At 51.5% G+C, this 11393-nt stretch overlaps 1 protein-coding gene across 1 annotated transcript; it reads left to right on the forward strand.

Annotated features, from left to right (window-relative positions):
- Positions 1-6195: 6195 nt before the first annotated feature.
- C1QTNF6 (C1q and tumor necrosis factor related protein 6) lies at positions 6196-9222 on the forward strand. Its single transcript, XM_006865277.1, has 2 exons — positions 6196-6433; positions 8675-9222. Exons 1-2 carry the CDS (start codon positions 6196-6198, stop codon positions 9220-9222), a joined length of 786 nt encoding a protein of 261 aa, XP_006865339.1.
- The last annotated feature ends 2171 nt before the right edge of the window (positions 9223-11393 follow it).

An 11393-nucleotide genomic window follows, 5' to 3' on the forward strand; every position in this document is an offset into this window, starting at 1 on the left:
TATACCTTCGCACAAGCCTGAGCTGTCACTTAGAGAAGCTTGGTTGTCACAGTGGAGCTTGGTTCTGAGCATCACTCACTGAGTGTGTGTCTCATCTGTCTTGTCTGTAAAATGGGGATAATAATAGTGCCTACCTCAGAGGGCTGATGGGAGGGTTAGATGAGTGGGTACATATTGAACTAGCAGACAAGGTATGGGTACAAAGTAAAAGCTGTCTCTGTGAGTGGGGGACATGTGGCTGGGCTCATATCCTGACATTCTGGCTGGAATGGGTTCACATCTTCCCTATGGAGGTGTTACTAGTGATGAAGGGCATCCTGGACCAGCTTCCCCTCCCGGTCATGCTGTTACCATGGGTCCCAGGGCTTCCAGGCAGATGTGTGCATCAGGAGCATGGACCCATGTGTTCACCACATCCAGTTTAATCAGGAATCAGTGCTTATGGGTGGTCTAGATGGAACACTCCCATTGGATGGCTCACCAGGCAACTCAGATGATCTTGGTCTCCTCATACCCATCTGTCCCTGGGATACCGAGGCTCAGAGAGGTCAGGAGACCTGTCCGAGTCACACAGCTAGGAGAAGGCAGAGACATAGCCAGGTTTTTCTGCCCCAGGCCCCAGCTCTGTTTCCAGCCATCCGGCCAGCTGGGAGCAGCCTTGGAATGAATGAGAGACCTAGGAATGACTCACCAATGGAGGGAAAGATGGAGTAGAGAGGCATTGCAGCATAATCTTCATGAGGCCTGCTCTTCCGTATACCCTGTCTCAGCCAGCTGTCCTGGACCACTCAGCACAAGGGGCCTTTCTGTGGGGCGTTGGTGTGCCTACGAGTCAAAGGCCCTGGACCTAGGACAGGGCAAATCCCCTCCAAATCTGTCAAGTGTGGTGGCAGACTGTATCTGAGAGGAGTTGTTCAGTGTGGCCATTTGTGAAGAAACCTTGGTGACACAGTGGGTCAAGCATCGGGCTGCTAACTGCAAGGTCAGTGGTTCTAACCCACCGGCTGCTCCTTGGGAGAATGATGAGACAGTCTGCCTGCTCTGTAAAGACAGAGTTTCGGAAACCCTAAGAGGAACAGTTTGACTCTGTCCAATTTGGCAGGAATAGGTGGGTCCTTTTGCATAGTGCTGGACATACAACTTGTTGTTGTTAAGTGCTTTCGAGCTGGTTTTGACCCATAGCGACCCTGTATAGGGTTTCCAAGGAGTATTTGGTGAGCTTGAACCGCTGACCTTGCAGTTCAAATGGCTTTACAGTCTGACGCATTAACCCACAGTGCCACACCAGGACATACAGCTGGTGCTCCATAAACCTCTCCTGTGTCCACCCCACCCTCTTTCTCTGTGGAATCATCTGTGGACATTTGGACTTCCCAATCCAGAAGGCTCAGAGGCAATCAGGAGCTCCCCTCTTAGAGATTCCCCCCCACCCCCACCCCCACACGGTAGTGCTGCTGACTCAGCCCTTACTCAGATTGACTTCTCTTGGCTCCTTCCCTCTGAGGCTCTGGTTCTGTGCTCTGGGAATGCTGCCTGGGGCAGGGCCACGTAGAGGGCACAGCCAGTGGATTTTCTGAGTTTCTAGTGGCCACAGCCCTTCAGCTCTGCCTTTCCTTTGCCCCCCATGTCCCCTTACACCCTTGAACAGGCCTGAGGGGCTCTGAGTGGCTTATGGGGAACAAGAGAAAGTCGGGAAGTGGGCCGAGCCTAGTTTGAATTCCAGTGTGCTCAGTGACCTTGATCCAAAGGCTTACCCTCTGGAGGTTCCAGTGTTCCAGTAGCTGAGATGAAAGACTTGGATTCAATCCTCTCTCAGAGTGCTTCCAGGCTTGAGGGTCAGGACAACTGAGGCGGCCCTCCCCCCCCCCCCCCCCAGCTCTTCCAAGGGTGATGATGTCACCGACTCCCTCTTTCTCAGGAAAGACCCTGAACTGAAGTGTGAAGCCTCCCTACACCCATACCCAGTTGTGACATCTTGGGAACTCCAGGGGTACAGGAAGTCCCTCCTCTGTGGGCCGTGGGCTCCTCCTCACTGGCTGTGTGACCTTGGACAAGTCCCCTCAGCTCCTGACTCAAGTTCTCTTTCTCAGGGCTGGAGGAGTGCAAACGAAGGACATGAACAGTCCAGCAGATTGTAGCAGCAGCAAACACCCAGCATAGACTAAAGGGCTGGATGAGGCCTGGGACCTCAGAGATGATCTTGTTCAGGGGTCTTTGACCCCAGGAAGTCAGCTCTTGTGACAGAGAACCAGAGCTTTGACTTTTGCAAAGCCTCTGCCAGCTTAACCAGAAGGAAACTGAGGCAGGACCTTGCCCAGATAAGGCTGCTTCTCTGTGAATTTAGGATTGGCTGAATGAAACCCTAATACCAGAACTCAGGGTTGTTGTTGTTATGTGCCGTGGAGTCGGTTCCGACCCATAGCGACCCTGTACAGGGTTTCCAAGGCTGTAAATCTTTACGAGAGCAGAAAGCCTGATCTTTCTCCCACGGAACAGCTGGTAGTTTCAAACTACTGACCTTGTGGTTCGCAGCTGGATTCATAACCACTACGCTACCAGAGCTCAAAGGAGGAATACTATGGTATATACTAGGTGTGGAAAGTCTCTGGTGAAACAGTTAAGTGTTTGGTCACTAACCCAAAGATGGGTTGTTTCAACCAACCCAGAGACACTTCAGAGGAGAGGCCTAGTGATCTGAATGTTAATATTAAGTGCCATTAAGTCGATCCCGACCCACAGAGACCCACAGCAGCTGGTGAGCTTGAACTGCCAACCTTGCAGTTCAAATGGATTTGCAGTCTGGCGCATTAACCCACAGCGCCACACACTGCTGTTGCTGTTGTTGTTGTGAAGTGCCGTCGAGTTGGTTCCGACCCATAGCAACCCTGTGTAGGGTTTCCAAGGAGCATCTGGTGAGCTTGAACTTGCAGTTCAAACTGCTTTGCAGTCTGGCGCATTAACCCACAGTGCCACACCAGGACTGCTGATCTGAAAGTTGTCAGGAAAACCCTATGGAATGCAGTTCTGCTCCAACACACAAGGGGGCGCCATGACTCGGCCTCAACTCCATGGCAACTGGTTTTTTGTTGCTGTTGTTTGGGAGGAGAGGTGATGGGGTTGCCTTGCTTGCCACCCTCAAATGATTCCTAAGGAGGGTCCTAGCTGCTCCTTCATTCAGCTGGTATGAAACGGGCTCCCACTGTACTAGAGGAGAAGTGACTTGCTGGGATCTGCAGACCCCATGTCTAGGTCCTGTACCACCCACCCTATATCAGTGACTCAGAGCTTGTCTCCCCCTTGCTGAGCAACTGTGAGCTCTGCCTCTGCACTCTTAGATTGGGTGGCCTTCCCAGTCTAAGGCTTCTCGGAGCTCAGAACCTCCCCCTGACTTTATAAGGCCTTTGAATCCAACAAGACCTTTCAGGTCACCAAAGAGTTAAGCAATGAAAATCCTAGGCTCCCTCTATCCCGGCTGGAGGGGAGGGAGAGGGAGGAGGGGACAAGGGAAGCCAGCTCACTGCTCGCTCTCTCCGCCCTCCCCTCCCGCCATCCCTCTCTCCCTCCTTCCTTGGATGGGCATAGGGGTCTGGGCTAGCCAGGCTAGCGACAACAAATCATTGTTGTAGACATGGGCCAAGGAGCAAGAGGTGAACTGGAGGCCAGGGACCCCTGAGCTGCTAAGCCGGCCACAGGACACTGGGTGAGTGAGCCCTGGAGCCCCGTACCCAGAGCTCTGCAGGGTGAGGAGGGGCTGGGGGCTAGCACAACCTGCACTGTCTTCTAGGCCCTTGCCTCTGCCCCCCTCCTCCCCAAGTCCACAGGTTCAGCTCCCGGCTCTTGCCTTTGCCTGGTCCCACTCCAATTCAGCTCAGTTGGGCCTAGCTGGGAAGAGGATGGTCACCCTGTCAGCCTCCTCTCAGAGACCCTGAGAGTCACCCCCATGGCATGCTCCCCACACTTTGTCTCTGCCCGGCCATTCTCCCCGGGAGCTCCTCACTAATCCAAGCTATGGTTACTGTAACTCGTTACAAGGACTGACCCTGGCCTCCTTGCTGACCATCCTGGGTCTCAGTTCTCTGTCTGAGAGCTTTTGAATCCTATGGGGCCTGGGCGACAGGAAACCAACGGAGAAGTCCCCTAGCAGTGCTAGTCCTGGGGGAAGTTCTTGGACTTCCCATAAAGGGCACGCAGCAGGGGGAGGAGGAGCACATTTTTTATTGAGTCTTTTACAAACCAAACACTTTCTCTGCATTAAATCCTCAGGGTAGGGGCGTCTGTCATTCACTTGGAAGTATCCAGGAGTAGGAAGCCCAGAGAGTTTAAACCACTAGGCTGAGGTCACACTGCTTATAAACTGCTCTGCAGACATATTTTCCACGAGGTCACATCTACGGCCAGGGAAAAAAGGGGAACTTTGTTGTTCTCAGAAACTAAAATCGAAGATGAGGGGGGTTTGTTGAGCTCTGAGGATTTGGCCTGCCTTATTGGACAGGACTAGTAAACTGCCCAGGGTAGGCAGAGTAGGGAAGGATCATCACCAGGAAGAGGGTGGTGGTTGGGAGACTGCTCATCCCCCACCCTTCTCCTAATTCTACCAACCAGACCCAGGCAGGGGGACAGAGAGGGGAGGTTTCTTCTACCCCAATGCTCAACTGCATCCAGCTGAAATAGGCTGGCATTAAGAAAAAAATAACTGTGTTATTTTCTCTACTCATATTAACCATAGAAAAATATTTTTGAATAGGTACTAAATGTTAAAGGGTAACAAAAAGGAAATAAACAGAGAAACGCTAGAAGTGTCAAACCCAGTCTGGTTTCAGAAGCTGAGTTTCTGATCCTGTGATAACTGGGCGCCGCCTGCCTCAGAGACTTCTTCTTGCCAGTTTCCTGCCCAAGCAGCCCTGCTGTGGCCAGGGCTGGTGCCCAGGGGCACTTCCTGCCCCTCTGGTAAACTCTGGACCCCCTCTTGCTAAGGCCAAAGACAGGTCCTTACAAATCTTTAAATGTCTTGGATCCTCTTAAGTTTTCCAGCTCTCTGGCTCCTGACCTTTAATTCCAGCTTCCCACTGGAAACTGACAAGCACACACTGCTTCCCAATGAGTTGACTACAGTGTGTTCACCTTCTCTGTAGAAGGTGAAGTTGTGCTGCAGGGTGAGGTGAGTGAGCTCTCGCCAGCCCTTCCCAAGTTGCATGCCCTCAGCATCTCTTCTTCAAGAGGGGCCCTTTCTTTTTTCATTTGTCAGCCCAGAGGACAAACTCGTACTGTATATACCAGCGGTGGCCTGCTCCCAATTCTTCAGGGATACTTGGTGCCCCCTAAACACTGCTGGTTCTTGTGAAGTGCCGCCAGTCAGTCCTGATTCATAAACGACTCTGTAGAGACAAGGTTTCCAAGGCTTTTAAATCTTTGCCGAAGTAGAAAGCCTCATCTTTCTCATGCAGAGCGGTTGGTGGGTTTGAACCACCAACCTTCTAGCTGGCAGTCCAGTAGTTTTCCTACAAAGCCACCATGCTCCCAGACTCCCACGCCCCCATACTCGGGAATAAACAACATTCCCCTCAGAGCCTTGGTGTGTGTCCCCAAGTGTCCACAAATTGCCTCACACTGTGTCGGTGGTGTGTGCTTACTGGGAATGGCAGAGGGAGGTAAGTGGGAGGGTGGGAAGAACATTCCATAGTTTCATTGCTGATGACATGTGGGCAGCTGGGGTCTCTTCCTTGTCCTACCCCACAAAGGTCTCCAGGGAGCCTAATTAGCTCTCTGCTGTGGTTCTCTTCAAAGTGGCTTCCTTTCTCCTAGACTCAGGTGTGGCCAGGAGAACCAGTTATGCTGTGACCTTCAGAGGCCTCAATCTACTGGTCTGTTAAATGGAGTCAGCTTTATCAGGAGTGCCCATAAAGTGGACGGTCGAATCCACACTGAGTATTAGCATATCCTCAATGTTAATTTAAGGAGCTCTGGTAGCGTAGTGGTTACGAATCAGGCTGCGAACCACAAGGTCAGCAGTTCGAAACTACCAGCTGCTCCGTAGAAGAAAGATGAGGTTTCTGCTCCCGTAAAGATTTATAGCCTCGGAAACCCTGTACAGGGTCGCTATGAGTTTGAACCGACTCCACGGCACATAACAACAACAACAACAACAATTTTAATTTCCATCTCTTTTCTGCCCCTTTGGTCTTGTTCCAGGTTACCATGGCGATGGTTACGCTGGTCCCCTACTGGGCAGTGCTCCTTCTCTCTCCCTTGGTGCTTGGGATCCCCACTGAGGAGCCCACCTCTGGAGAAGCCTCCAGAGGCTGCCAACGGTGCTGTGACTATGAGGATGCCCAGGCCCCTGGCGACGATGCAGATGTGTCAGCCACCTCTCCATCTGCCCTCCCATACATCCTGCCTGAGGTCAGGCCCTACATTAACATTACCATCCTGAAGGGTGAGTCCCGCAGCACGTGGTTCAGCCAAGATTGGGAGCCAGGAAGGCATGGAGGGATCTATCTGGACTCAGAGTCGGGCAGGGTGGGGTGAAGGGAGCCAGCAAAACCACTACAGACAAATGCCCCACCTTAATTATGTGCAAATAGATGAGAGGTTTGAGTCTCCTCAGAGATGCTTCAGAAGAAAGACCTAGCAATCTAGTTCTGAAAACCCAGTCATTACAAACCTTATGGAGCCCAGTTCTATTCTGGTGTGCATGGTGTCACCATGAGTCAAAGTGGTGACTTTGGTACTGGTATGGTACAATGTGTCATAACTGGGCTAGAGCAGTGAGAGACCAAACCAAAGAGCCTCCCACAACGGAGCTGCTGGTCTAGTCGGGGAGGCAGATCATGAAAAGTAAGCACAGAAAGTCTGTCCATGGAGAAGGGGGAAGGGTATCAGGAATGCAAGCATGGTGGCAGGGAGGCTGCATGTTGAATGGGGTGGTTGGTGTATCTAACTGAGGAGGTGAGAAAGTGAGCCCATGCAGCTATCATCAAGAAGTGCCTTCCAGGCCAAGGGACCAGGCAGTGTGAAGCCCCCCAGGGCCATGTGGAGCAGGGGCAGGAACTGAGGTCCGAGAGAAGGACCAGGTGGTGCAGGAGCTGGTTGGTCATCATCAGGATTCTACTGAGTGAGACGAAGACAAGGGGTACGTTTGAGGGACAAGGGGTACAGAGGAGGGACTGAGATTTCAAGTTGGTCCCTCTGGTGCCTCAGGCCAAGAAAAACCAGATCCCAAGTGAGAAATACCGACGTCATAGTCAGACAGGAAGGAGTGCTAACCAGCTCAGGAACAGAAGAGACAGGAGTCCAAAACTGACCTCTGTCCAGACCTACCTGGTTTCTGTCCCCACCACCAGGAGTGAAGGTCTGATTGTGGTCTAGGGAGCCAGATTCAGACCCCCACCTCGGGGCCACTGCACCCAGCCATAACAAGGCTAGCAGGGACGTGGTGGAATGCATGTTTGCATTTCTGACCCAGAGAAAGAAGCAAAAATAAATAAATAAATAAACCTTTACCCACTTAGATCACACCTTTCCTGATTTTAAACCATTCAATATTCTCTTGTTCTGTTCAAATGACTGACTTTTGGTTTATGTGTAGGTCCCCCATGAGCACAATTACGTGTTCTGGAATACCTATTCTTTGCAATGTTACCCATAGCTTGTTATGACTCACACAGTCAAATGCCTTTGCTTAGTGAATAAAGCACAAGTTAACATCTTTCTCATAGCCCTGCTTTCAGCCAACATCCATCTGATGTCAGCAATGATGTTCCTCATCCCACATCCTCTACTGAATCTGGTTTGAATTTATGTCAGCTCCCTGTTAATACATTGCTGCAACTGTTTTTAAATTATCTTCAGCAAAATTTTATTTTCATATGTATTAATTATAGTGTTAGGAGGATTTCTGTATTTCGTGGGTTCAACTTTCATTGGAATGAGCACACATATGGCTCTCTTCTAATCAGTTGACCTGGTAGCTTTTCTTCCAAATGTTTTGGCATAGATAAGTGAGTTTCTACAGCGCTGCCTCAGTTCGCTGGTTTAAATTTGTATTCCACCAACTCCTGAAACTTGTTTGTCACCAACGCCTTCAGTTCAGCTTGGATTGCTTTCTCTGATATCATCAGTTCTTCATCATATGCTACCTCTTGAAATAACTGAACACAGATCAATTCTTTTTGGTTCGGTAACTGTATGTGTATTCATTCCATCTTCTTTGGATGCTTCCTGCATCATTCAAGATTTCCCCCATAGAATCCTTTAGTGTTGCAAGTCGAGGCGTGAATATTTTCTTAAGTTCTTTCAGCTTGTGAAATGCTGAACATTTGCTGTTCTTTTGGATTGTAAACTCACATTTCATAATGCTTTACTTTGTCTTCTCCAGGGGTCCTTTGAGATTTACCGCTCTTTTACATCATCCTTTCTTCTAGTTGCATTGGCTTACTCTACATTCAAGAGTAAGTTTCAGAGTCAGACAATAGGGGTTTAATGTTGTTGTTGTTGTTAAGTGCCGTCGAGTCGGTTCCGACCCATAGCGACCCTGTACAGGGTTTCCGAGGGTTTAATAAACAACCGCTATTTCTTTGAGCCTGGGCCAGGGCAAAACCTTCTGCAAATGAACTTAAATGCTCATTGGTGCAGGTTCCAATACCTGCCCTGACTTCTCCCCTCCTTGTCTCCACAGGTGAGAAAGGGGACCGTGGCCCACTGGGCACACCAGGGAAGCTAGGCAAGGAGGGTCCCCGTGGTGACCGCGGTCCACAGGGCACCAAGGGTGCCAAGGGGCAGGTGGGCAGCCCCGGCAACCCATGCCAGACACGCTTCTCCGCCTTCTCGGTGGGCCGCAAGACCGCCCTTCACAGCAGCGAGGGTTTCCAGCCACTGCTTTTCGACACGGTCTTCGTGAACCCGGATGGGCACTTCGACCTGGCCTCCAGCCACTTTGCGGCCCCCCTGAGTGGCCTCTACTTCTTTAGCCTCAATGTGCACAGTTGGAACTTCAAGGAGACGTACGTGCACGTGGTGCACAACGAGGAGGCCGTGGTCATCCTGTATGCCCAGCCCAGTGACCGCAGCATCATGCAAAGCCAGAGTGTGATGCTGGCCCTGGGGTCCGGCGACCGCGTCTGGGTGCGCCTCTTCAAGCGTGAGCGGGAAAATGCCATCTACAGTGATGATGTTGACACCTACATCACCTTCAGCGGCCACCTCATCAAGCCCGATGAGGACTGAGGGCTTCCCTCCTGGGAACTTGCTTCCCAACTGGGTAGTGGCTTGGTGCTGGGTGGCCTTGGGCTGGTCCCATCCCCCTAAAGGCCCTGGGATTGCCCCTCTTTGAAAGGTGGGGAGGGTACACTGGTCCCCAAGGACCCCACATTCTAGGTAGGCCCTCTCTCCTTTCCAGTCTGTTTTTGCCTCTCTGCTGTCTTCCACATATTTGAAGGAGCCTTCTAACCTAAACATTCTAGAATTTTCTTTTGTTGTTGTGAAGTGCCATCGAGTCGGTTCCAACTCATAGCAACCCTGGATAGGGTTTCTGAGGAGCAACTGGTGGGTTCGAACTACCTACCTTATGGTTCGCAGTCCAGTGCTGATCCTACAGCACCACATCCTGATGTCCACAAACTATTTTGTTGTTGTTGGTAAGTGCCTTTGAGTCGATTCTGACCCCTAGCAACCCCTGTATAGGGTTTCCAAGGAACAGCTGTTGAGCTTGAACCACTGACCTTGCAGTTCAAATGGCTTTGCAGTCTGGCACATTAACCCACAGTGCCACACCAGGACTCCACAAACTATTATAAGCCCTGGATATCCAGCTTTCTTTTACACCAATACTTTTTCAACTTGAATATACATATGAATCATCTGGGGATGTTGCCCAAATGCAGATTGGCAAGCACTCAGCCAGGATCTGAAGTGGGCCTAAGAGTTTGCATTTCTAAGGAGTTCCTGGGCTGCAGAGTGTGAGCAACAAGGTTCTAGAACTTTCTCAAAATTCTAGTCATTTGAAACATTCTAGCATCCTTCCCACATCCTTGGATTCTCTCATCGCTCTAGGAGGCCCCCTCCTCTGTTCTCCTGCCTTGCCCCCTTTTCCTTTCACAGCTCCTGTTAAAGCCACTGTACATTTATTCACCCATTGCACGCTCACTGGCTCAGGCCCTGGAAAGGCAGAGGAAGGAGATCAGACGCAGGCCCTGCTCTTGGTGAGCACCCAGTCCAGCCGGAGAAGAAGTTCAGGTACCAGAGCTAGAGACAGGCATGGGGACCTTATCACACAGCCCTGTGTCCTAGACATTCAGGCACATGGGGGCCCAGAAAGCAGAAGGTCCCTGTCCTCCCAGTCCTAGCCAATGTCCATAATTAAAGAAAACCCCTGTGAGTCCTTGGAAGCACTTGGGGTGAAGGTGACCTTCACGAAATGAAGCCCAACTGGTATGGTGACCCTCCTCACTGTGCCCCCTCTCTGCCCTTTAGGGGACTCAGCAACTCCTGCCAAAGGCATCTGATCTCTATTCTCCCAGGATGAAAAGCCGCTGACAGACACATGTCTGTCCCCAGTTGCTGTTCCCTGTCCCTCCTTGGCCCCATCAGCCCGTACCCCAAAAGTGCTAGGTTTCATCAAGGTGCTAAAGGCCCTAATGGGCAACTTCCACCTGGCAGAGCACTCCTCCAGCCTGCTGGGCCATGGACCAAGATGAAAGGCAGCAAACTTCAGCCTCCTCAGCTAGTCTGGGGAACTGAGGCAACATTCCAGGTCAACCAGGGGGTCTCCTCTGAGCCATGATGCCAAGGGAGAGGCCGAGCTGTAACTTCTCTCCCTGTCTCCCCATTCCGACCCTCAACCTGGGGGAAAAAGGGGCTAGAACTTATCACCTCTTCAGGCAGCCTCAAGGGGGGGAGGGGTACCCAGCCCTCAGGCCAAGGTGGCAGGCAGAGTCTGGAGAGAGGGCTGGGGTGGCCTGGGGCTCCTTTAGCCTTTCTGTCCCCACCTCTGTGGCCTGACCTCTTCCCAGAGGGAGGCAGCTTTGCTCATTGGTGCTCATGCAAACTCCTGGGCAGATGTGGCCCTGGAGTTGCCTCTGGTGCTAATGGCCAGGTGATGGGAACAGGGCCTGCTGCCCCCGGCCCAGCCTGTCCGTCCAGCATGATTAAAGGTTGTTGCATCTTTTTGGCAGTTCGGGCTGTTCTTTCTATTCTGTTCGCTTTGGAAGGATTCCACTGGGGCATGGATCCAGGGCTCCATTCCACATGGTTCCCACCCAAGGAAACCACCCCCCGCCTCAGTCCCTCAGGCAGGCTGTACTCTTGGAGTGAGCAGAACTAGCTGTGAGTCTGCTATCCTTTTTCTGGTTGTGACCTCGGGCAAGTCCTGCATTCTTCTAAGTCTCAGTTGCTCTGTC

Source organism: Chrysochloris asiatica, unplaced genomic scaffold, assembly GCF_000296735.1.
Source record: "Chrysochloris asiatica unplaced genomic scaffold, ChrAsi1.0 scaffold00076, whole genome shotgun sequence".
NCBI classification, from domain to species: domain Eukaryota; kingdom Metazoa; phylum Chordata; class Mammalia; order Afrosoricida; family Chrysochloridae; genus Chrysochloris; species Chrysochloris asiatica.

Coding starts and splice junctions, on each gene's coding strand:
- C1QTNF6 (XM_006865277.1), top strand. CDS start 6,196: ATGGCGATGGTTACGCTGGTCCCCTACTGGGCAGTGCTCCTTCTCTCT. Junction 6,434..8,674: donor TAACATTACCATCCTGAAGG/GTGAGTCCCGCA, acceptor TTGTCTCCACAG/GTGAGAAAGGGGACCGTGGC.